At 48.1% G+C, this 26,355-nt stretch overlaps 2 protein-coding genes across 3 annotated transcripts in view; one reads left to right on the top strand and one right to left on the bottom strand.

Moving 5' to 3' along the window:
• Positions 1-3,545, bottom strand: part of LOC144578241 (uncharacterized) — a 29,294-nt gene extending 25,749 nt beyond the window's left edge. Inside the window, exons 1-3 of the mRNA XM_078341987.1 lie at positions 3,490-3,545; positions 2,064-2,162; positions 229-739 (exon numbers count right to left, since the gene is read on the bottom strand). Coding sequence (XP_078198113.1) covers positions 229-739; positions 2,064-2,162; positions 3,490-3,545 — 666 coding nt within the window. The remainder of the gene's footprint in view (positions 1-228; positions 740-2,063; positions 2,163-3,489) is intronic.
• Positions 302-25,807, top strand: LOC100414419 (rho guanine nucleotide exchange factor 5). 2 transcript variants are annotated; one of them, XR_013523762.1, is made up of 15 exons: positions 302-395; positions 7,119-10,281; positions 10,822-10,879; positions 11,331-11,395; positions 11,586-11,839; positions 15,976-16,136; positions 16,707-16,859; positions 17,112-17,241; positions 17,334-17,568; positions 18,004-18,093; positions 19,538-19,695; positions 20,314-20,475; positions 22,241-22,311; positions 24,167-24,271; positions 25,077-25,807. XR_013523762.1 is itself a non-coding variant. In XM_009002892.5 (15 exons), exons 2-15 carry the CDS (start codon positions 7,131-7,133, stop codon positions 25,232-25,234), a joined length of 4,791 nt encoding a protein of 1,596 aa, XP_009001140.4. In that variant the 5' UTR covers positions 302-395; positions 7,119-7,130; the 3' UTR covers positions 25,235-25,807. The 2 variants fall into 2 exon arrangements, 1 of the variants encoding a protein (XP_009001140.4); XM_009002892.5 differs by having other exon boundaries at positions 17,494-17,568.
• Positions 25,808-26,355: the final 548 nt, after the last annotated feature.

Genomic DNA, 26,355 nt, shown 5'->3' with positions numbered 1-26,355 from the left:
CCCTGAGCGCCCCTGCCCGGGTCACCCCGCCCGCGCCCGACCTGCGCCCGCGCACCGCGCCCTCGGGGCTCTGGGGACGGCCGGCGGCCTGGCCCGTGCGCCCGGGCTCTCCTCCCAGCCGGCCCGGCACTTCCCAGCTCTGACGCGAGAGCTTCTTTCACACCAATGGGGCTCGCGCGCGGAGGGGCCCTGCCCCTCCTCCGGGAAGGTGTGTCCCTGTTTCCTCACCTGAAACTTCCTAGGAGAACCCGATCCCTCCCTCACGTCGGGCGGCCAGGGGCGGGCCGCGGGTGGGGCGGCCGGGCCTGCGCTGGGGACTGCGCTGGGGACTGCGGCCGGCGCCGGGACCTGGAGGGGACGCTGGGGCCGAGGAAGCAGCATGTGACACCGACCAGGTGGGTGCCCTTCTCCCGTCTCGGCCCCGGGCCCCTGGCGGCTGAGGAGCGCGGCGGAGGTGGGGCAGGGCCCGGAAGGAAGAGGAAGCCAGGCCTTCCCCTGGGATCGGCCCCCGCGGGGTCCGGGGCGCAGGCTCCGGAAATGGGGGGGCTGGGCCTGTAGGCCGGGCTCGGCTGTGCGTCTGAAGACCCTGGTCGGGAAGAGGAGAGGAACTGGAGGAAACGCCGTTGCCTCAAAGTTTGCTTCCGGTCGGGTCCCGCCTAGGAAACAGGCACCCTGCCCCCAGAGGTTCCCCGGGCCCGTAATCAGGGCTCTGGCTTCAAAGTCGGCGCCCTGGGGAAAGCTAAGCCGCGTCAGAAGGAATAACTGAGATTCCCTTTCCAGGCTGTTCCTGACCTGGAGAGGTTTTATCCGCTCCCTTTCCTTAACCAGGCCGGGCCCTTTCCTTATTTATCTCCATAGGTATTTGCATACTGAGTGAGTCTGTGTGTGGCTTCTCTCCCTGATAATCAAAGCTCTGTAACCTGGAATGGTGACTCCTGCCCTGCCCCTCACCCCAGTTCCCTAGAGATGGGAAGCCTCCCAAAGCTTCATGTGAATCACAACATTGCATTTGTGACTTAGTAAGGTAGAGAGAAGTTCTAGCCGGAGGGCTAGAATGGGGGCTCAGAGCTCTAGAACCCCTGGCATCCTTAGTTGCCTTCCAGCAAGACCAAGGAGGAGAGTCAATGGTGATACCACTTCATGTCCAAATCTCAATCCCCTTCTTCCCTTCCTGGATCTTGCGTTCCAAAGACTGATTTGCCCTCCTGTCTACCTAGAAGTGAACTCTGGCCAGGACTGTTGTCAGATTGAGAGGGAAGGGTGTGTCAAGCAGACGAGGGTGGTTTTCCTTCAGAACTTCCTTCCTCACTTGCTCCCCCACTGCACGCCAACGTCTGGCCTGCATCCTGGGCCTACTCCGGAGATCCCAGCTCCCAGCTAAAAAAACTCCTGATGTGCCTCTGTCTCAGACATCCTGTTTTATCCGCACTTGGAGCACGAGGAAGCTCCTGGCATAGGCCCTAGCAATATGGGTGTCATTTGTTAACCACTCTGTGGGCCTAAAACTGATGCCGTGGCTAGCGAAGGTGTCCTGGGGAGCTGGGAAGATGGGATTGGGGGTGTCAGTTCCACGTGAGACTGTTGTGCAAGAGGAATACATGTCATGGTCCTAGTGGGGAGGAGCGAGACATCAGGAAGAGTGCAGAGGACTCTCTCTCATCAACAGAATATAGTGATTCTCAATAGAGTCAGGAGCCTTCATATACTAGGGGTCCCGAGAGTGTATCCCTGCCCTTAACACGGTCTGTCTGAGGTTCCCTGGCCACATTACGTGTGTATCTGTGGGATAGACAGGAATATGTCATTTGTGGTGTCTGGAGAGATCAGTCGCTATGTGGTATAGACAGGAATGGTGTCACTCCCAGGGTCTTGGGTTCACCAGGAGCAGCATTACTCAAGTGTCAGTGGTGTAGACTCAAACAGGTAACCAACAGGTGTGGTGTAGACAGGGGCCAGGTCACTCACAGTGTCTGTGGAGTAAGCAGGAGCTCATAGTGCCTGCAAGGTAGACTGGAACAAAGTCACCCTCGAGGTGTGTGTCAATACACAAACGCGTCACTCACACTAATATAATCTGCGTGGACACCACCAGGACCACAGATGAGTTTTTGGAGTGTAAGTCAGCGTTGACACTAATAATGTTCTTATATAAACCATCTGGTCTATAAGGCAGTTGGTGTGACATTTTCAGACCTTAGGAAATAGATAAGAAATGTTTATTACAGTTTTCACTGGCATGGTGGGACTTTTCTACAGTGGATAGAACACACGTTTTAGTCAGTGGTCTGGAAAGCTACCCCTATTTTGATATCTTAGTAGTACTGAGGGCAGTGATGTCAAACAGTGAATAAAGTTATATGTTTATGTGGTGATCTTATTTTAACCTCAATATTATTTTAGTGATTTGTAAGTCAGCATATTTGAACTCAACCTTGCTAGAAAAGCCAGGAAGCATGGTCCTCAAAAATATACATGGCACTCAGCCTCAGTTCAAAAAATTAGCTGTTTGACTGGGGAGGGGTTATATCCTTGAAGCACAGTTTTGTGTCTTGTGACTAGAAATAGACAAGAGCTAAGGTGTTGGCGGGTGGGCTGTAGGGAAGATAGTGAACTCTGTCACACATTGTGTTAAAGGGATGACTTGCAACTTTGCATCTCAAGAAGTCACACATGGATGAAGTTATATGGATGTGAAATGTCTGTGGTCTGAAGGAAGGCCATATCCCCATGATGCCATGCCCTGGCTTTGCCTATACACAGATAAACAGTGATTATTCACCCTTGGTGGAAGAGATGAGGATGTTTGCACTCTAACGTAATGAGCATAGCAAAAAAAAAAACTCTCCTGATGCCTTTACGTGAGTAAGACCATGATTTACAGATTTCCTTTCGCTTTGTCACATTTTAGCTTTGTCATGCCTGATTGCGACAGGATCACTGAGATAGGATCAAGTATAGGGAACGTGGGGTATTTCTCCCTTTGCGGTAACCAGTGGCTCAGCAGGTGATCACTGGTATTTCCAAATGAAAGAAGACTGTTAGAAACGGTGTCAATGGGTTTGCAGAGGCAGGCATGCATTGTGCCACTAGATTGGAACAGAAAATGTCCAGGTAGCACGTAGTATTTATAGATATACCTTAGATGTGGCAGAAACACACTTCTATTTGGAGGCTACTTGTTTTGAGAACGTGATGGTGTATATGGAGGAGGAGAGCTGAAAATACAGATGTGGGTGAGGAGAGAGTACAGGTTTAGTCTCATGGTCTCCTTAGGCAGGAAGGAGCCAAGTTTTAGAAAGTGTCTTACAGTGAGCAAGTATATTATTCAATGTGTGGTTGAGAGAATAGGGCCACATTACAAAATCACCCATAAGGATTATAGTGTTTTGTATGAAAGGGCTAACATAGGGAGCAAATCACATATGGTGTCAGTTAAGTGGAAAAGGACATAAAAGTCCTTCTGCATGTGTACAAGTATGACAGACATACCTCTTTGCCCCATAGAGATGGTATCTGTTTCTGGAGCGGCCAGAATCTTGTCGCATACTACATTTGCAGTAGTTGGGAACCTGCCGGTTTGGTTATGTCAGGCTCTATTGCAAGAGATTGTAAGGAGTGCTGAGAGTGTGTGTGTGTGTGTGTGTGCATGCGCAGGTGGCTCAGCAGGACAGTATTCTGAGCAGCTGAGCTTTCAGTTGAAGCCTGGACCAGACAAGAAAGGTGCAGGGTCAGGTGCAGCATTGGGTCCATAGAATTCTGGGGTCTTCTCTGGACTGGTGGCCTTCCAGCTTTCTTTCAGTGGGACATCTAAGTGCTCACAATAAACCTAAGTCAAGAGCCTTTCTTCAGGTTTGCCTATACCATTTGCTTAGGAGATCTGAGCAAGGGCCTAGGGTCTTCGACCTTTAGATTCTTCATCTGTAAATTGAGCAAAGTTTCTGTGTGTCTTTGACGGTCCTGCCAGCTTTCTGAATCCTATGTTTCTCTCTTATACTTATTCTCTGGCTTTCAGATCAACAGTATTTACAATAGCCACCGTTTCTATGACCCTTAAGAATAACAGTGTACATTTTTATGTTATCTTGTTTAATCTTTACTAGAACTGTGAAGTAATCCTTTTATCTCCTTTTTATAGGTAAGAAAATGGGTGTTCAAATAAATTAAATGGTTTCTGCAGTTGTCTTAAAACCAGCAAAGATATCAAAGAGGCACAATTAAACACTGAGCCACACTCTTAACTCTGCGTTCTTCCGGCACTCATTCATGCAGTGCATCTTTGTTGAGAGCCAACTAAGTTCCAAGCAGAGGGGATTGAGCAGTTAATATGGCAGTGTTTGTGCCCTATGGTGCTCATGCTGTAGCCTGGAAAATAGACATTAAATATGGCATGACTAGTACAAGGTGTATTTGAGAAGCAAAGGATTCTCTGTTGCAAAAGAGGATTCCAGGCAGAGAGAGGCAGTGTTTGCAAAGGCCTACAGGTGAAAGACAGTGAGCTAAAGACACTGAAAGCTAGTTGTGTGTTGGGGGATGCAAGGACAGATGGTGACAGGTGAAGAGGCTACTGGAGAAGAAGGCAGAGCCAGGTTGTGCAGGGAGTGTAACCCATACTGCCATCTCAAGAGCATTCAGAGGCTACTGAAGAATCTAAATTAGAAGTGATGCTTTTGAAACTCACTTAGGTGCTGTACAGAGAATACATTGGAATAGGCGCAAAATGGCTGGAGGCCAACGCCCAAGCTGTGACCAGGTGCAGTGGCCCTGGCAAGAGGGTAGCAGCACGCTCCAGTGCAGATGGATGCGACAGTCTTAAGGGATAGCAGATGAGGTCAGTAGGACATGGCGATTGATTAGATATGGGGAATCTGGGCCAGGAGGGAAAGAAGAATTTAATTAAATTATTTATTTATTTATTTTGAGACAGGCTCTCACTCTGTCACCCAGGCTGGAGTGCAGTGGTGTGGTCTCAGCTCACTGCAACCTCTGCCTCCTGGGCTCAAGTGATCCTCCCACCTCAGCCCCCGAGTATCTGGGACTACAGGTGCATGCCACCACACTCCACTCATTTTTGTATTTTTTATAGAGACAGGGTTTCACCATGTTGCCTAGGCTGGTCTCAAACTCTTAGATTCAAGCATCCCACCTGCCTCAGCCTTCCAAAGTGTCGGGATTATGTATACAAAATGCTTTGGGAAACTCAGTTTCCTGCCTGTAAAATGGACAGAATAATGGTACCCATCTGATATGATGACTCTTAGATGCATGGCATATACATGTTTAAAGAAGTTTTTCATTTTTAATGACATGTATGCAGGAAAACCTTAGTGTTTCAGAATGAGAAATAAGAAAAATTAATTTGTTGTGTATGCATCTCTAAATGTCTAAATTTATATGTAAACTGGTAATCATGATTTTAGGAAAAGGTGGGCATTTTCCATTGAAGTGAAAGGATCACGTTTTATTCTGGCCTGAATTTTATTCTTTATGTGAATAATATTTATCAAATGCTTAGTGTGGGTCAGATATTATGCTAAGTATGGACAATTGAGCAAGACATTGTTCTTAATCTCATACATTTTACCATCTGTTGAATAGAAGGTAAATCAAAATATGCACATCATTATATAATTATAATTATATAAATGCTGAAAGGAAAAGTAAAGTTAATTATAGTTGATAAGTGCTACAAAGAGGGGTACAGTTTAACCTAGTTAAAAGACTGGAGTAAAACCAGGAAAATGTAATACCACATGTAACAAGAGAGTATTTCTAACCTCAGTAGTGTCCAATACTGACAAGAGTCACCGACAGTGAAGATATGGAGGGTCTTTGGAATTAACAGCATGTAGACTGTAGGGAATATGGGCAGAATGCTGCTTATTGAAGCTGGGTTGGAGGCAGCTGTGATGTGAGAGTATGAAGACAGCAGCTAAGAGCAACTCCTTCCAGACATTTGAAAGATGAGAAGAATGTGGATTCCACATTCTTCTTCCATACCCGAGGGGTGGTTCCGCAGAGATGAAGCTGTGAGCACACGAGGTTCCTGGGGAAGCAGGCTAGAAATGACAGAGCATGGAAAGGAGGGACACGTCTTTTCCTGACTGAGGGCGGAAGATAGAAAGAGTGGAAATGCAGGTTGCTTTGGATTATAAGAAATGAAGTGAGAGCAATCCCGTTCCATCGATTTCTAGTTTCTTTTCAAAATAGGGGATGAGGTGTTCTGCTGGAAGCGAGAAGAAAGGCGGGAAGGTCAAAATCAAGAGACAGGAAGGTTGAAAGAATTATTGCAAAGAATTCCTATGGATACTGGGGCAAAGGAGAGAGTTGGAAAATGCAGAAAGCATACTTCCGTGGGCCTCCTTGAAGGTGGTAATGTGTCTAGTTCAACACTAATCCAATAAGGATGTTATCATCCCACTTTTCAACAGCTGCCTCTAGAATTGGAAGCAAAACTGTTGGTTAGTTACAATGCTGCAGCAGACACTATGGAAATAGAAAGATGAGTTAAACTGCAAACCCTCTATAAAGTAGATGAAACTGTAGTACCTTGCACATTGGCTGTAACAGCCTGGCCTGTTTTAACTGATGTGCACAGCTTAGGAGGAAGATACCCTCCTTCTGACACTGCTTCTCTGGACTAACAGTTCTGGGGTGTGTCCTGTGCTATGTCTGTGTCTCTGGGAGTAATATGAGGCTGAGTCACTCCTAGTGTCCGAAGAGTAGACAGGGAGAGACAGAAGATGACATAATACAGTCTAGAGAGAACTGACAGCTGAGAGCCACTTGGCTCTCTCTGACAATGGTCCTCTGCTATAATTTAATTGTTCATTATTACCTGTTTGTCTCACAAGACCACAAGCTCCATGACGACAAGATCTTTATCTCATTCACTACTGAATGTCCTACACTTAACAGAGTCGCTAGGAAAATATTTATTGAATAAATAAATCAATGATGAGTTTTATAGAGGCTATTGCTTATTTTGTCAAGAAGATGTTGTCTCAAAGAATGACCCTAAATGGAACCAAAGAAACGCATCGCTCTTCTTTTTTACAGTCTCTTCCTCTGATAGGTAAAAGCAGAGTTGTTAGAAACCTTTGTCTTTAATTCCTCCTTAGGTTTCAGCCCTGATGGAGGCTGAGGAGGCTCAGCATGGAGCGTCTACTCCCATCCCTGCCATAGAGGAATTCAGCGTTATCCCTGAGGCTTCCATGAGGAGCAGCCAGGTCTCTGCCTTGGGGCTTGAAGCTCAAGAAGATGAGGACCCATCCTATAAATGGAGAGATGAATGCCGACTCTCGGCAGCCCAGCAGAGAGAGTTAAGGGATGTGTGTGACTATGCAGTTGAGACAATGCCCTCTTTTCCCAAGGAAGGTTCTGTAGATGTGGAGCCCAATCAGGAAAACCTTGTGGCCAAGGCCTGGGACACTCCAGAACACTGGGAGGCAGCGCCCCAGAGTCTGGCAGGCCAACAAGCAAGGACTCTAGCTCCCCCAGAGCTCTGGGCCTGCCCCATTCAGACTGACCATCTAGACATGGCCCCATTTTCCAGTGACCCAGGAAGTGAAGAAGAAGAAGAGGTGGAATTTTGGCCAGGACTTACTTCTTTGACATTGGGATCTGGACAGGCAGAACAAGAGGAGGAAACCTCTTCAGATACCTCCGGTCAGACCGGATTTTATCCTCCCTGCCAAGAGCACCCTTCAGAGACCAACCAGACAGAAGGCTCTGAAAGTGGGACGGCCTGGCAGGGGGAGGAGCTGCCGTCTGAGGAGCTGCAGGAAAGTCGGGGGCTTGTGCATCCTGAGGAGACCCAAGTTTTGGAGGAGCCGGGACAGCAGGAAGTGGGATTTTGCGGGGAAGGAACTCTGGGGGAGGATGTTTGTGCTAATGGGCTGTTGGGGGAGGAACAGATGATAGAGCAGGTTAATGGTGAAAAGGGAGAACAAAAGCAAAAACAGGAAAAGGTACAAGATGATACAATGCTTGGGAGACAAGGAGAAAGAATGAAGCTCACTGTGGAGCCAGAGGGTCTGAATGATGGTGACTGGGAGCAGGAGGATATGGAGAGGAGGGTTCAGGGTCAGGGAGGTCCAGAACAGGGAGAAGAGAGGAGTAGGGAGCTGTGGGTGCCGGAAGAGAATAGGGTAGAGTCCCAGGATAAGAAGAGTCAAAGCTTTGTGGAAAAATCAGAGGAAGTAACTAGAAAGCAAGAAAATCATGGTCTCAAGGAGAAAGTGGTGCCAGTCAGGGGGCAGAAGGAGAAGGAGCCAGGGAATTGGGATGGTGGCAGCCTGGGGGCAGTGGGAGGAAAGAGGAGCAGGGAAGAGGAGAATGAGCATGATGGGTCTCCGATGCAAGCTCTGGTACCCCCTGAGGACTCTCCTCACTGTGACCTGTTTCCAGATGCCTCATATCCCATGACTCCCACAACTCAGACAGAGCCCCAGGCCGAGGAACTGTCCCTGGCAGCTCTGACTCCCTCACTGGAGCCCATCAGATCCTCTCACCAGCCCATTTTTCTATCTGGCCACTTTTCCACTGAGGAGTCACCTGACAAGGAAATAGCTCAAAACAGCCAGCAAGAGGGATCCAGGCTGAGCAAGGGAACACTGTCCAGCCAGGGCACTGAGGTGGTCTTTGCCAGTGCATCTGTGAGTCCTCCAAGGACACCAGATTCAGCTCCTCCCAGTCCTGCAGAAGCCTCCCTCATCACACCTGCCTTGGTATCTGCCAAGCTCACCATTGCTTTTCCTGGGAGGGAAACCTTGTATGCTGCACATGCTCCAGAAACTGCCAGTGCCTCTGTCTCAATGGATAACCCATCTCCCTGGGGTACTTCTGAGATGTGCCCAGCTGCCCTCCATGGCTTCCCCTCCACCGGGGCCAGCCCTCCCAGGCCCCCAGCCAACTCCACAGGTGCCATCCAGCACTTACGGAGCGACTCCTTCCCCGGTTCTCACAGGACAGAGCCGACTCCAGACCTGAGGGGAAGGTCACTTTCCTGCTCCCACTCAGAGTTGCCCCAGAGGCCCCCCAAGCCTGCCATCTATAGCTCTACGACCCCAAGAAGGGACAGAAGGAGTGGTAGGGACTGGATCACCATTTCGGAATCCCCTACTGCTTTGTCCACTCCAAAGCAGAACTCTCAAGAATCCATCTCAAATCTGGAGAGGCCCCGCAGTCCTCCCAGCAGCCAGCCATGGGGCTCCCCACATAATCCAGCCTTTGCCACAGAATCTTCCGCCTACGGTTCTTCCCTGTCCTTTGTCTCCAAGGATGTGAGGATCCACGAACCTCTGCCCCCTCCTCCCCCAGAGAAGAGGGATATCCATCCCTCCGAGGTGGAAAGAGATGGCCATCCTCATGCAGCGGTTCCCACACTGAAGCGGCATAGCCACCCTCCTCCATTGGCCCTAGGTTCAGGGCCGCATGGCCCCCATAAAGGCCCACTTCCCCAAGCCCCAGACCCCGCCGTGGCCAGGCAGCACCGACCTCTACCATCTACCCCAGACAGCTCCAGCCATGCTCAGGCCACCCCCAGGTGGAGATACAACAAGCCACTCCCGCCCACCCCTGACTTGCCACAGCCCTACCTTTCTCACATTTCTGCTCCTGGTGTCTCAAGGATCTACAGGCCTTTGCCCCCCGTACCCATCATAGACCCTTCCACCGAACCACCCCCATTACCCCCAAAGTCCAGGGGGAGGAACAGGAGCGCTCAGGGAGGGCATATAAACTCAGGGGTTCATGCCAAAACAAGACCTGCTTGCCAAGACTGGACGGTCCCCATCCCCATCTCTGCTGGACGCACCTCCTGGCCCCCAGCCACAGGTAGATCCACAGAGTCTTTGGCTTTCACCAGCAGGAGTAAGAGCCAAGCGTCCCCGGGCATGGCTTTCAGCAACATGACAAACCTCCTAAGCCCCTCTTCCCCTACCACTCCCTGGACTCTAGAGCTCCAGGGACCCGCCCCTAAGGATGAAGCAGGGGTCTCAGAACACCCTGAGGCCCCTGTAAGAGAACCTTTGAGAAGGACAACCCCTCAGCAAGGATCCAGTGGCCCAGAGAGGTCATCTGTGGGCCAAGCAAGGCAGCCAGAAAAACCCGGCCATCTGCACCTGGAGAAGTCGTCTAGCTGGCCCCACAGGCGGGACTCAGGAAGGCCATCAGGGGACAGCAGTGGACAGGCTGTGGCTCCTGGTGACGGGGCTAGCAAGCACAAGAGCTGGAACCGACAGGGCCTGCGCAGACCTTCCATTTTGCCTGAGGGCTCTTCAGGTGAGCAAGGACCAGAACCACAGTGACACATCAGACCAAGCTTTTCCCAGCTCTTCCCACCTCATCCTCTCTTCTGTCCCCAGGGTTTCCATTGTTCCCTCTGCTGGCGTCGTTCACATACGTACCTAACCTCAACACAGCCCTGGGACACCCTCCGTGCTCCTTGAGCTGCTCTTCCCTCTTCTTCCCCTCTGCCTCCCTGTCTCTCACTCAACCAAGGCCTTCTTTGGATGCCCCCACGTTGTTGCAGATTCCCTTCTACTCTTCAGTTACAGTCACTGGCTTGCTGTCCTCCTGCGTGGTAGAGAAAGCCTCCTGTACTTCTCCTGGTCCCATCCTGACTCATGGCTGGGGACATCGCTGGCCATGTCCCCAGTACTGGTCTCCCTCATACTGTCTGCTTTGCCACTTTCTTCCCTCTCACTTTCCCAATAGAGCCCATTTTCCCCCAGGGACCCCTATATCTTCTACTCTAGGTCTTACTGTCCATGGCTATCTCTGAATATCCCTCTGAGTTATCGTCCCCATTTCTACTTTTAGACTCAAGAGGTCCAGCCATAGAAAAACATCTGGGCCCTTCAGACACTATTGTTTTTCGGTGAGTCCCCCTCGCCCCTAACAGCCACGCTGTACTCTCTTCACTTTGGACCATGAGATCTCCTAGTGAGGATTTCAGTTGATAAGGATTCTGAGATCCCGAATGGCTCATTCCTGTTTCTTCTGGGTGTAAGGAGAAGAGAGAGATGCCAGGATCCCAGGGTAGGGAGATTGTCTTTATCTACCTCATTCTGTCAGCCGAGCCTGAGTCATCTGTCCTCCCAAGCCCTTTGGCCGTGAACTAAACCCCATACAAAAGTTCCACATGACATCCAAGAAAGCTCCGTGTTACCCCAACTGGGTCAAGCTGCAACTCTGTGCCTTTCCAGGGGATTTGGTCTTGACATCCCAGCTCATGTCCCAGAGGCTAGAGACTTTGTCCCCCATGGTCACCTGCGGTGCTCTGTATCTAATGGCCAATAGGTACCCCAGAGTCCTTCTTTACTCCACAGGGAGAAAAAAACAAAGGAGGTGATGGGAGGCTTTTCAAGACGCCGCTCCAAGCTCATCAACTCCTGTGAGTACCTTGAAATGGAACTATAGACCCAGGTGGGCATTCTGCCTAGAACTGGAGAGGGGCTTTTGGCTGTCAGCAGTGGGGTGGGGATGTCCCTAGGAGAAGGCATTGCAGAGGAACTATTTCCCTGCCTCCGCTCACTGCCCCTTCTTTCTGCTTCTCTTCCTCCCCGTGCTCCTTTGCCCTGCAGCCCAGCTGCTTTACCAGGAGTATAGTGATGTTGTTCTGAATAAGGAGATCCAGAGCCAGCAGCGGCTGGACAGCCTGACAGAGGCACCCGGGCCTAGCTCCCCGCGGCAGCCTCGGAAGGCCCTGGTCTCCTCCGAGTCGTACCTGAAGCGCCTCTCCATGGCCTCCAGCAGCTCCCTCTGGCAGGAAATCCCCGTAGTGCGCAACAGCACCGTGCTGCTCTCCATGACCCACGAAGACCAAAAGCTGCAAGAGGTACTGGGCAGGACGCAGTGAGGAAGGGGGTACAGAAGAGATGACAAGGTCTTGTTGGCTGGCATCCTTATCTCTTGCTCACCACTGCCACCAAGAGCAGGCTGTCCCTGACACACAGGCGCGTGTACATGCCACAGCTGTGGTTCATGTCCACTCTGGAGAGGTTGAATTGTTTGGCTGGGCGCAGTGACTCACAGCTGTAATCCCAGCATTTTGGGAGGCCGAGGTGGGTGGATCATGAGGTTAGAAGATCGAGACCACCCTGGGCAATATGGTGAATGGTGAAACCCATCTCTTCTAAAAATACAAAAAAAGTTAGCTGGACATGGTAGCATGTTGAATTGTTTTCTGGATATCACCACCTCCTCATGCCATAGGCCACTTACTCCTGTCTGCTCATGGTCTGGGTGGCTGTGGCCTCTGAATTTATGGGGAGGAGTGTGGAGTTAATCCCATTACCGCTGCTGTTTCAGGATAGAGAAAAACTTTCCTGTTCAGCCAGGATTTCAGGCTACACTGCAGTTTTCCTCTTTAGCCAAAACATGTTCAGGGGCTCTTTGTTGGGTCCATTGAAGAGGGCCCCTTGCAGCTGTCCTGGAGTCCAGTCACCTAACAGGGGCCTTAGAATGATCATCAGTCCCTGCGTGGTTGTTACTCCCAGCAGCAAGACTGAACTAGAGGCTGTTTGTCTGATTCTAAGCTATTATCATTAGTAAGTTTTCCCACATGGAGAGGGTCACCCAATAATTTGTCTGAAATATGAGGTAAAACCTTTCTTCCCAGAAAGACAGTAGAGAACAATGGAATAGAATAATGTTTAAGAAATTAAGTTCTAGAAAAAAATGACCTAGATATGAAACCCACTCTTTAAAAAATTTATTAATTTATTAATTTATTAGAGACAGGGTCCTCCCAAGAAGCTAGAACTTCATTTATGTGCCACTATGCCTGGCTAATTTTTAAATTTTCTAAAGATGGCATCTCACTATGTTGCCCAGGTTTGTCTTGAACTCCTGAGCTAAAGCAGTTCTCCCATGTTGGCTTCCCAAAATGCTGGAATTGCAAGCATGAGCCACTGAGCCTGGCCCCAGAGCCCACTTTAATATTACTAATTTCACTTTAGCCAAATGATGTGATCTTCTTCTTCTTTTTTTTTGAGATGGAGTCTCGCTCTATCACCCAGTCTGGAGTGCAGTGGCACAATCTTGGCTCACTGCAACCTCCGCCTCCCAGGTTGAAGCAGTTCTCTCCCTCAGCCTCCCACGTAGCTGGGAGTACAGGCGCCTGCCACCACTCCCAGCTAATTTTTGTATTTTTAGTAGAGATGGGGTTTCACTATCTTGGCCAGGCTCATCTTGAACTCCTGACCTTGTGATTCACCTGCCTCAGCCTCCCAAAGTTCTGGGATTACAGGCATGAGCCGCCACGCCTGGCCATGACGTGATCTTTTTAAGCCTTGGTTTCCTCATTTGTAAAACTGAGATACAGTTACTGCAAGAATCAAGATCATGAATGCCTGGTATATAGTAATTTCTCAAAAAATGTTGACTTTTCATTTTAAGTAAGACAGACCTAGGTTTGAATCATGACTTCACCAAGTACTAGTTTAGGCGACCTCATAAGTTCACTAAATCTCAGTTTCCCCACCTACAAAATGCCTACCTTTCAGGGTTGCTGTATGGTTTAAAGGAAATAATGCGTATCTAATTTTGCAATAATGGCTGATGTATAGTTTGATAAATATCAGTGCTATACTCTCTGCCTTTCAGAGGCAGGGAAGAGTAAAATTTAGGCCAGGAGAACTTATGGATAAAAAGTGCTTTTACCAAGTCAGAGACAGAATACATTTTTAGGCCTTGCAAAGTTCAGAGAGCCCTGTTCTGTTTGCAGATTTTTAAGGACATGGAAGATATTTAGAAAATAACTGCTCTTCCCCATATTTGACCAAACAGCAGGGAGATGACATGAGTTCTAGCTCTATTTTACCAATGCCAGTGTACTGGAAGTTCATCAGATTCCAGCCCTGGTCTCACGTTTGTAAGAAGAAAGGGATCTACATTCCTATCTCTTAAACACACCTATTCATTTTATAAAGTAGCAACTCTGAGGTTCACAAAGTACTTTCACAGACTCCATTTCTTTTGACTATTGCATCTTTCACAGTGAGACAGGGGTCACTATAGTCACATAAAAGGACAAGAAAAGTGAGATTGAGAAAGGTTAAATGAGCCACCCAAAGTCAGTCATGGTAGTGAATGTTAGGGCAAGGATGCAAATGAACCTTCATTGTCCTGTTCAGGGTTGCTGTACAGGAGGGTCATCTGGCTGTGTCATTGGTCATCCAAGTCATCACCAGGGTGTGTGTGTCTCTTTTCTCTTTTCTGTCCAGGCATCTCTCTTGAGACCACGTGCTTGGATGAAAAGCATGAGGATCCCAGTTAGAGGCATGGTCATGAGTCATGGCACCCCTTGCTGGGACCTCCAAACAGGTTCTCACCTGCTGGGCATGCACTAAACCACAGCTGTGCCGTCTCGTTCTCAGATATCCTGCTCTGTCTCCTGCTTCTCATCTGTCCTCAAACCTCAAACTGAGCTCATCACCTTCATCCTCTAAATCTATGCCTTTTTCGAAGGTCTCTGATTCGGTAAATGACACCATCATTTACCCAGGTACCCAACTCAAAAAGCTTTTGCTTTGAGTACAAAACAGTAGCTGCAGCCCTTCCTCCTCTTTGAGGCCCCATTTGTAGCAAAGAACCCAACCCTTCCAATTCTACCTCATAAATAATTATAAAATTAATCTACTTCTCTCTAGCTCCATGGCTCTTCAGGCCTTCATCTCTCATGTGGAATTATTACAACAGTTTCTTAACATGGCTCTTGCTTCTTTTAATCTTTTCTTCTCATTCTGCTCAGAAATAACTTTAAAAAACAGGCTGGGTGCGGTGGCTCACGCCTCTAATCCCAGCACTTTGGGAGACCAAGGCACATGGATCAGCTGAGGTCAGGAGTTCAAGACCAGCTGGGCCAATATGGTGAAAGCCCATCCCTACTAAAAATACAAAAATTAGATGGGCATTGTGGTGCACACCTGTAATCTCAGCTACTTGGGAGACTGACTCAGAAAAATCGCTTAAAACTGGGAGGCAGAGGTTGCAGTGAGCTGAGATTGTGCCACTGCACTCCAACCTGGGTGACAGAATGAGACTCCATCTCAAAAAAAAAAAAAAAAAACCAGAAATAACCTTACAAAAAACAAATCTGGTCAAGTTATTCTCCTATGTAAAGCCTGTTTTCACTGTCCCATTAAATCCAAACAATTTTACATTGTTTACATCACACTTCCAACCTCCTCAACTGCTGCAGCTTCATCTCTTGCCACCACTGCTGTACATTTGGTTTGAAAAATGCTCAATTTATTTAGTTTAATTTTTTTGTTTGTTTTGAGGCAGGGTTTCACTCTGTCACCCAGGCTGAAGTGCAGTGGCACGATCTGGGGTCACTGCAAACTCACCTCCCAGGCACAAGCAATCCTTCCACCTCAGCCTCTCAAGTAGCTGGGACTACAGGTGCGTGCCACCACACCTGGCTCATTTTTGTGTTTTTTTTTTTGTAGAGAAAGGGTCTCTCTGTGTCGTCCAGCCTGGCTTTGAACTCCCAGATTCAAGCCATCCACCCAACTCAGCCTCTCAAAGTGTTGGGATTACAGGCATGAGCCACTGTACCCAGCCTACTTAGTTTTTTAAATATAAATTTCATTGTGTTTATTCAAGATATACCACATGATGTTATGGGCTACATATAGACAGTAGAAATGTTGCCCTAGTGAAGCAAATTAACATATTCATCTCAAATTGTTACTCATTCTTTGTTCTTGTTTTTGCATTAGTTAGATTTGCTGAAAGCATATTTTTTCTCTTACGCCTTTGGGGGCCTGTACTGTGCTTCAACCCTAGATGAAATCTTACTCAAATGCTCTTCCCCTCTCACCCCAGAATAACTTCAGTTCTGGTGTGACTGTGAACCATAAAAGGATCTTGCTCACCTCTCTACCCCCAAAACATTACACAGTAGCTGACGTATACCAGGGGGTCAATAAAATTCCTAATTCGTCTTCCTTATCTCCAACCTCCTAGGTCAAATTTGAGTTGATTGTGTCAGAGGCCTCCTACCTACGCAGTCTAAACATAGCCGTGGATCATTTCCAGCTTTCAACTTCACTCCGGTCCACCCTTTCCAACCAGGAGCACCAATGGCTCTTCTCTCGTTTGCAGGATGTGCGAGACGTCAGTGCCACGTGAGACTCCCCTTCTCTCAAATTCCACTCACTCGGCCTCACTGTTGTTAGGCTTTAAATATTCCATTGTTGTTTTCCCCCTCTTAGAAACCCTCTCATTTTTCCCCTCTTAGACATCCCACACTTATGAGATGAAATTCGTCCTCAATTTCTTCCGTGATTCCCAATGGTTATAGGGAAAAAAATGGCAGGAAGAGGAGAGGACCTGTGGGTGGATAGATCCATTAATGGATAAGTAAATGAGCAATGCTCCCTGGGTTGAGGTTTTGGATTACCATGGTCATGCATTGCATTGGAGATGAGGTGGAGAAACCATCTAAAGATCAGAAAACCTGAACAGGGTCAAAAGAAGAATGAGAAATGGAATATTAGAATAAAAGCATTAAATCAGGCTCAAACTCAGGACAGTTTTGGAGAGAATTCCAGTGCATAACCAGGAGCACAAAGGAGAGTCCATAGAAGTTATTGACTAATGGAGTGAAGAAGTCACAAGCTCAGTGTACATCAGGGGCCAGTCACCTGCTTACTGAGGCCCAGAAGTCTCATGAGACTTGTTTACATCCTGAACAGGTTCCTTTCAGACCTGGAAGAGAACTTTGAGAATAATATCTTCTCCTTCCAAGTATGTGATGTGGTCCTGAACCATGCCCCAGACTTCCGCCGGGTCTACCTGCCTTATGTCACCAACCAGACCTATCAGGAACGCACCTTCCAGAGCCTGATGTGAGACTCATCCCCCATTCAATCCCCATGTAAGCTCTGCAATGACCATGCACCAGTCCCCAGCCCAGAGGGCTCTGCCAAGAGCCCTCCGTGTTGGTTCCCCTCAGCCATCACGTCTGAGCACCCTGCAGTCAGTTCCCACCGCTCTTTCCCAGCCCATGGATATTCCACTGAGCTCCATTCCCTGCACCTTCACTGTATCCCCCTTTGCTCCCCACATCCCCACTTTCCTAAAGCTCCCTCTCCATGCAGGAATAGCAACAGCAATTTCCGAGAGGTCTTGGAGAAGCTGGAGAGCGACCCCATCTGCCAGCGCCTTTCCCTCAAGTCCTTTCTGATTCTGCCCTTCCAACGCATCACCCGCCTCAAACTGCTGCTCCAGGTAGGGCAGATGCTACCTTGGTCCTCTCCCCTTAACTCAAAGGGATGCCCTCAGGAAGACCCACAACAAAGGCCTATCCATTCTTCTGCCAGGTCTCCACATCCTGTCTCCCTGCTGCCCACTGCCTGCTTTCTTAGAAATATTTGCTGCTGAAAGTTGTCCCCTGGCTTCTCATTCATGAGCCCCCAGTCATTTCTTCCTGTTTCCCATTTCTTCTTCCCGTCTGGCTCCTGCCTACTGTCTGTTCAATAGAACATTCTGAAGAGAACACAGCCTGGCTCCTCGGAGGAAGCCGAGGCCACGAAGGCGCACCACGCCCTGGAGCAGGTAGGCAGCCACCACCTCCACTCTGACCCTCTGTGTGTTCTTCTCAGAGAGGTCTTCCCCGCCTGGGCCCACGACTCCAGGGAGCATGGGAGGTGGGACCCTGTTGGGAGAGCTCAACCACCTCCCCCCATCCACCAAACTTCCAAACATGTACACCCACGGCCGGCTCTCCCACGGCTGAGCACACGCCACATGAAGGGACTGTGGTCTCTCCACCATAGCCCCCACATTGACGCTCACTTTCACTCAGTCCAGGAATGTTCTGCCAGCTCATACAAAGGTGCCTAGGACTTCCGCTTGATCCTGCCTGCTCAATTCAAGCCTGGGAGAAATGAGCGAGGCCGTCATAACCACTTTCCAGATTGCTTGCAGGGGACTCAAAGGTCAATGCCTCTAACACGGTGCCCTTCCCCTTTCCTCACTCTGCAACCCTAGCTGATCCGGGACTGCAATAACAATGTCCAGAGAATGCGACGGACCGAGGAGCTAATCTACCTGAGCCAGAAGATTGAGTTTGAGTGCAAAGTAAGTCAGTCCTATGCACCCGCTTCCTGCCCATCAACTCCCTTAGCATGTCCTGCAGATCACCCCCTAGCCTGGAACCCCCTTGCTCACATGATCACCAGCCACTCTTCTCATTTCTGTCCACCTTCTGTTCTGTCCTATTTCTGCGAGGCCTACTTCAGTCTCCAAGACAAATTGCTAAGTGAAAAGAGAAGGCATAAAATTGTGTGTATATTATTATCACCTTTGGTATAAAGTGGGAGGATACAAATCTATATATGTATCTGCTCGTGTGTGCATAAGGAAACTCTGGAAGGAGAATAAGAAAAAGAGCAACAGTGGTTCCGGAGGACAAGATGGGGTACATTTGAGAAATGGGCAGATGAGAGAGAACTTTTCAGGATGAGCCTCTATAAAAAAACGTTTTGGCGCTAATCATTTATTACTTTATCAAATCTCTTTCTAGTCTAACCAAACCCACATAAGATTGGATCCAAATTTAGGGCCAACATCCCTCATTGAACTGCAAATCTAAAATAGACTTCTACATTCAAATTCCAACTTAGACAGATACCATCTTTTTTTTTTTTTTCTGAGATAGAGTCTCACTCTGTCACCCCAGGCTAGAGTGCAGTCATGCAGTCTCAGCTTACTGTAACCTCCACCTCCTGGGTTCAAGCAATTCTTGTGCCTCAGCCTCCCAAGTAGCTGGGATTCCAGGTCTGTATCACCATGCCTGACTAATTTTTGTATTTTTAGTAGAGACAAGGTTTCACCATGTTGGCCAAGCGGATCAGACTCGTGGCTTCAAGTGATCCACCTACTTCTGCCTTCCAAAGTACTGGGATTATAGTAGTGAGCCACCGTGCTGGTGCTTAGAACAGATACTATCTTTACACTCCTGAAAGAGGAGGAAAATTCCTTATTCATGTCCTAAGCATAGTCCACACCCTCATCTTTAACCAAATTCCAGCTCTAAGACACCCCACCTAATTCTCCTTCTCATCTCCATATTTGACTACAACTGCTCACATGTCTCTGGTATAATAATAAATGGAATTGATACCAGACCTGCCTCTAGTATTTTAACTCTAAGATACAGCATAGACACAACCGACTTGTTCCATCATTTACCCTGCTTGACCTCTTCCATCCCTCCTTCAGTTCAGGCTTCTAGGTCAAAACTGTCCCACACACTCGCTCTCCTGAGTGGGACCATAGGCATCTTCTGTTTACCTGAACATACAACCGTGGGAGCCTCACACCAGTGGGCAGTGGTAGATAGAGCGTTTAGAGAGAAAGAGAATGTAAGTGATAGGTTATGAGCCAGAAGGCAGATGTGGAAAAGATGATCATTCAAGGTGAAACTTGCATGGAAGTGGCATGGGAGAAGGGTGGGACCAGGCGCAAACCTCACACTTCTCCCATCTGTGACACTGTCTTCTCTGTCTCCTCTGCCCTGTAGATATTCCCACTCATTTCTCAGTCACGCTGGCTGGTGAAGAGCGGGGAGCTGACTGCCTTGGAGTTCAGTGTGTCCCCAGGGCTGCGAAGGAAGCTGAGCACGCGTCCAGTCCACCTGCACCTCTTCAATGACTGTCTGCTGCTGTCTCGGCCCCGAGAGTCAGTGACTGGAGTGGCAGGCCAGGGCACGAGACGGGAAGGGGATGAGGCTAGATGGGAGGTCTGAAAGGGAGAAACAAGTGTCATATTCCTAGCAGAGCCCTTCTCAATGGCTTAACCCCTAGAGCCCAGGTCATGGCCTAGAGACAAGAAAAGCCCAAAGTAAACAGGGGATTCCATGTCATGAGACCACATGGCAGGACATGTACTATGTTGTAGACACAGAGCAAAGTGTAGCAAAATAGCATATCACATTCTCTCATTAGTCTATCTGTGGCTTCTTTGGACTGGCCTCACTCAACCTACTCTTCTAGAGATACTTAGCTAATTCCAGATCTTAAGTCTCTGGTCTTAAGTTTCTTGGGAAATTTACATTAAGCCCATCTCTTCACCTCTTTAAAGTGGTAATGTATCCATTGCACTAGGTTTGTGGTTTGCTAAACTAGTGACAAATCCCCGAGGACCCTGGAGCTACTGTCTTGGGAGCAAGTTGGGACCATATTAGGGTTTTTGTGGGAATTTGCAGGCTGTAGATGCAGGGATTTTGAATCCAATATTATGAGGGTAGGTGAAGTACAAAAACTCTAGAATCAGGTTGAAAAGATTTGTATTTTGCAGGGGTAACCGATTCCTGGTATTTGACCACGCTCCCTTCTCCTCTGTTCGAGGGGAGAAGTGTGAAATGAAGCTACATGGACCTCACAAAAACCTGTTCCGACTTTTTCTGCGGCAAAACACTCAGGGCATCCAGGCCGAGTTCCTCTTCCGCACGGAGACTCAGTGAGATGGGGCTGGGCAGAGGAATTGGGAGTGGGGGAAGATGGTAGCCTGGAAAAGAAGTGGGACCAAGGCAGAAAATGTGTCCAGAAGACGGCCCTGGCCTCTTTTAGCCCATTCTGGACCAGGGAGGACCAGAGAGAAACCCAAACTTCTAAAATTAATGGATAACTTGCAGGAGATGGGAGGGGAGAGGGGACAGTCACTGCCAAGGCTTAGCATCTATTTTCTACTCTTTACTCAAGAAGGACAAAGTCTGTGTGGTATCAGAAAGGAGAAGGACTGGTATGGAGTGAGCAAAGAATTGGAATACTAGTATCTGTGAGCAAATGCCTCCATTCCTGAGACAGAAACCCTTCTATGCCCCAGCTGTATGCCACAGATGTGAATAAGACAAGTGCTGGGTGACCTCTGCTTTCTGTGCTCCCGTCTTCCAACCCAGTCCTCTGTTGACCCGAAATCTATAGTGTTGAGAAAGTTGATTTGCTCATCTTTTCAATAATAATAAAATACATTCACACAGACAGACAGACATTTTTGAGAGTATTAATAATACCTATAAAATCTGGAGCACAGTGCCTGCAGTAATGAACATATAAAAGCCTGCAGCTGTTACTGCTATTATAAAAGATATATGAATAGTTATTTAAAAGTTTGGCGTATTGAAGTGTTTGAGGATCCCTATGTTGTAGACACTTTTTCGGTGTTGTCCCTTGGAAGATACTTCAGAGTGGGACCAAGAACGCCTGTTCTCATTTACTGAACAGAAGGACTAGCCTAGGAGTTTGTGTACAAAACAGCACATACCTCAAATCATCAGGTGCAGATGCATGCTATTTGTTTGGTGCTTTGAGCACTGTTCCTAGAATAGTCATAGTGTCGGTGCTCAACTACCTAGGCGCAATTGGGCACAGAGGCTAAGAGAATGCAAAAGCCTTCAGATGATTACAAACCTAGGCTTGGATTGCACTGTGCAGCAACAACAAATAACATAGTAGACATATCTCCCTGATCTAATGATTATTATGAAACGGTGGTCATCTCTGAGATACTGGGTTGAAGGGAGATAGGCGAGGGAGTGTCAAGAATCATGCAAAATGATGGAGGGGACCTAAACTGAGATGGACATTTCACTTAGTACAATTTCCACAACAGAAAATCTACAGACTTTACAACTAACTCACTTTATGCCCCAACTTGGAAGATATGAGAAGCCATTAGGAGGATAATTCTGTAAAGAAAGGAGGAAAATAAAGTGTGACGAGACACATTCACATATAGTTCAAGACTGTGTCATATTTCCAACCAAAAAGGGTGCTATAGAGTTTGTCATAGGAGTCATGGGACTAGAAAAGTCCTTCCCAGGCCAGGCGCGATGGCTCAAGCCTGTAATCCCAGCACTTTGGGAGGCCGAGGCCGGTGGATCATGAGGTCAAGAGATCGAGACCATCCTGGTCAACATGGTGAAACCCCATCTCTACTAAAAATACAAAAAATTAGCTGGGCACAGTGGCACGTGCCTGTAATCCCAGCTACTCAGGAGGCTGAGGCAGGAGAATTGCCTGAACCCAGGAGGCGGAGGTTGCAGTGAGCTGAGATCACGCCATTGCACTCCAGCCTGGGTAACGAGAGTGAAACTCCAGCTCAAAAAAAAAAAAGAAAGAAAGAAGGAAAGAAACGTCCTTCCCACAGTCTTTTGCCATCCCCATCCTTGGATCTCATCCTACACCCCCACAGTTGAAGCCGTGACTCTGCTTTGTTTTCTCAGAAGTGAAAAGCTTCGGTGGATTTCAGCCTTGGCCATGCCAAGAGAGGAGTTGGACCTTCTGGAGTGTTATGGTGAGTGAGGGTCTGAGAGGGAGAGAAAAGCAAGCAGGGTCAATGTCACCATTGGATACAGGGGTTTAGAGGGCTGGGTGGGAACTCTAGGCTTCCATTTACTGGTTTTCTGTAAAATGTCAGGGTAAAGATTGGCCTCTAGAGCTTAAACACCGGAAATATATCACTTAAAACTGCTAACACCACAGCAATCCCCCTTCCCTATACATTCCCTTCCTTGGGCAATAGTTTTCTCTTTTTAAAATCATTTGTCCCCTTAAGTCTAAGCTGACATTATTTTGCCTAGATATTACCTACTTGAAGGTCTTGTGGGGGTAGGGGAAGAAAGCCTGGCTGTGGTGGGAGGTGTGCAGGAGGATAGCACCACAGATCGATCTGAGGTCACCTACCCCAAGCTTCTGGGTGCTCATGGGGAGCCACAGGCACACACACATTATGCATGTGTCTGCGGTCCCACCAAGACTGGACTTCTTATGCCTCTCATGTTAGCCCCACAGTTGTCCTCCAGCAAGGATACCCTAATTTAAATCCAGAATCTGATCTCAAAGGAACACTGGACCTTTAGTGACTGAAAAGAACAAACAACTGCAGGGAACATTGGGAATGAAGTAGGAGAGCCCGGTAGTAACTGAATTCTGTCAACTCGCTCACTGTGTGCTCTGTCTGCTGCTTCAGTTCCCCTGTGGGTGAGCAGGGCAGCAGGATCATTCTTCCTCCTTTACTTTGACCTTGAGAATGGCAGATGGGGAGGATCTTGAGAAAGCAAATAGTAATGCAGCCTTCCGTTTGTTTTACAAGAGAATCAGGGCAGTGTGGTAACATAAAAGAGCAATAAACCTACATATGATGGAATCCTAATAGGTGAAGCATGCTGCGAGGCTTGTTTTCTCAAGCTTCAGATCTGTGGGCTTGTCCGCGGGTTCACAAAAACATAGAAATAGAGAAATCATGAATAACCTCAAGGTTCATCTGGATCAATAACCGTTTCGATCATTTATAGATGAGGAATCTGAAGCTCCAGGGCCTTCGGTCTCTTGTGTAGGTCCTACCTGGGACCCCACTGGTTAAATCTTTCTTCATCCCACCTCTGGTACTGGGAAGAAAATGAAGAATAAGACACAGACTCAGATTTTATAATCCATTTAGAGAGGCAAAGCACATTCCTGCAGCAGTTAGACAGGGATAAATGCCTTGGCATGAACACACAGTCTTAAAAGAGTTCAGAACCCATTGAAGACTAGCATCAGGGAGGGTTTCAGAGGGAAGATGGGCCATTAGCTGGATCTCAGATATTTGAGATGAGGAACTAAAGGTGGTCACAATGTATTTCTCAACCCATTTTCTCTGGAGAAGTGGAATTTTTGGTCCATTTCATTACTGCTATGTCTATTTCTTTATTAACCATTTTCAAATTTCTTCTTTTGTCTGTGATTTTCTTTTCTTTTTTTTTTTTTAACGGAGTTTCACTTGTTGCCCAGGCTGGAGTGTAGTTGTACGATCTCAGCTCACTGCAACCTCTGCCTCCAGGGTCCAAGTGATTCTCCTGCCTTAGCTTCCCGAGTAGCTGGGATTACAGGCACTCACCACCACACCCGGCTAATTTTTGTATTTTTAGTAGAGACGAGGTTTCACCAAGTTGGCCAGGCTGGTCTCAAACTCCTGACCTCAGGTGATCTGCCCTCCTCAGCCTCCCAAAGTGCTAGGATTACAGGTGTGAGTCACTGTGCCCAGCCTTGTCTGTAACTTTCAACCTGTCTCTATCTCAAGTCCTCCCACACCACCCCACTCCAAGTCCCTGTCTGTGTTCTACTCCCCTGCCTCTCCTAACTTCTCTTCACACTCTTCTCTTCCAAAGACTCACCCCAAGTACAGTGCCTTCGAGCCTACAAGCCCCGAGAGAACGATGAGTTGGCCCTGGAGAAAGCCGATGTGGTGATGGTGACTCAGCAGAGCAGTGACGGTAAGTGGGAGGATGCGTGAGCAGCAGGCCAGGCGCTGCAAGCAGGGCACCGCTGGGGATGTGTTCACTTCCTGCAGCTGCTGTAACAAAGTACCATGGACTGGTGGCTTATGGCAACAGAAACTCATTCCTTCACAGTTCTGGAGGCAAGAAGTCCCAAATCAAGGTGTGGGCAGAGCCATGGTCCTTTTGAAACCTCTAGGGAGGATCTTCCATACCTTTTCCAGTCTGGTCACCTCAGCTCTTCCGTGGCTTGTGGCAGCATCTTTCCAATCTTTTTGTATTTTTAGTAAAAATGGGGTTTCGCCATATTGGTCAGGCTGGTCTTGAACTCCTGACCTCAAGCAATCCACCCACCTCAGCCTCCCGAAGTCCTGGGATTATAGGCATAAGCCACCATGCCCAGCCCAAGTTTTCTTCCTTTATATAGACACCCGTTATACTTGATTAATGCCTACCTTACTCCAATATGACCTCATCTTCACTTTATTAATTATATCTGTGACAACCTCATTCCCCATAAGGTCACATTTTGAAATATAGAGGATTAGGACATCAACATAAATGCTGGCGTTGGGGGGACACAGTGCAACCATCACAGTGGGGAAGGCTCAGGAGTGGACACCTGGAGACTTGGCCACACCCAGGGCAGCCATGTTTAGGACACTCAGAGGCTGGGTTTATGCTGGAGGCTCCCCAGTTCACTCAGCCTGAGAATTCAGAAAAGTCTTCAGGAAGGTGATCCAGGAAGCTGTTATGAGCCTTTCCCAGGTAATTCTTGTTCCCACTCACCCTGTGCCCACAGGCTGGCTGGAGGGCGTGAGGCTCTCAGATGGGGAGCGAGGCTGGTTTCCCGTGCAACAGGTGGAGTTCATTTCCAACCCAGAGGTCTGTGCACGGAACCTGAAGGAAGCGCACCGAGTCAAGACTGCCAAGCTACAGCTGGTGGAACAGCAATCCTAATGTTCTCTGATTGGAGTTTCCTGAGCTGAAGAACAAGCTGCTCGTGGCAAGGGCTGGCCCCAGAACCCTGCAAGAGAGGCCTTCTGTGGACAGAGAACCAGGCCTTCTCAAAGCCCAAGGACAAAATCCAGCTAACCCAGTCCCTCGGCCCAGGCCTCCTTTTGTGCTTTGTGCTTGGTGAGGGGATTTCAAGGGACTTTGCACTGGACTCTGGGAACCTTTTGTTTTAGGAAAAGGGGACCACTGGGGGCCTGAGCCAAGGAACTTTCCTGCGACTGCCTTACAGTGCTTAAACATTCTCCACCTCTCGGGTGCAGAGTCAGAGCTGGCCAGTGTTTCAGTGATGGTCATTTGTTAAACAGAATCTGACCTCAGTCTCCTGGAGGGAAACGATTAAGAGGGGTTAATGCATCAGATGGGAGGGTCAGCTCTGTGACCTCTAAGGTATCTTCCAACCCTAGAAACTCTCCATAATTATTGGTGAGAGGTCAGTGTGTCTCTGAGATCTGTGTCTGTTGGTGGCGATGTGAGGGTAATACTCTCTCACTCTAATAAACTTGGCACTTCTCTGAGTATCTTCTCAAACTCCTCAGCACTGAAAAAGTTTCAAAACATGGAATCCCAGGAGAGTTCCAGCCTGTTGCGTTTAGGTGTCATAAAAGACTAAGGTGGTGCGTCAGTGATGGTACTTCCTGACTCCTGCTTTATGACCCCTGAGAGTTTGGGCAGATTTTCTGCTTGTTACAGCTTGAGAGGTTGAGAAAAAGTTATAAGTAATTGATATATGATGAAAACCCCATCTTTGCTGTACCCAAAAGGTATAGGTATAGGCTAGTTTGGGTGGATGGGGCAAATCTGACTCAGACCATCCATGGTTTTGTATTCTTTGAATGATTGTGAAAATATCTTCTCAGCTGCTTTAGCTTTCTTCTTTGTGAAAGGTAGAATGGAAAGAGGCGTGGGATCCAGGTCACAAGACCTAAACTACAGGCACCACACTGCCATGATTCAACCTTTCTGAGTCTCTGTGCCCTTAAATGTAAAACATAGGCTTGAACCAAGTAATGTCCAAAGCCCTGCTTGACTCTAACAAATGTGTTCCTCTCAAGTATCTTTCAGGT

The sequence above is a fragment of the Callithrix jacchus genome, chromosome 11, assembly GCF_049354715.1.
Source record: "Callithrix jacchus isolate 240 chromosome 11, calJac240_pri, whole genome shotgun sequence".
In the NCBI taxonomy this organism is placed as follows: domain Eukaryota; kingdom Metazoa; phylum Chordata; class Mammalia; order Primates; family Cebidae; genus Callithrix; species Callithrix jacchus.
The sequence above is the reverse complement of the archived record's forward strand: the minus strand, read 5'-3'. Positions and strand labels throughout refer to the sequence as shown.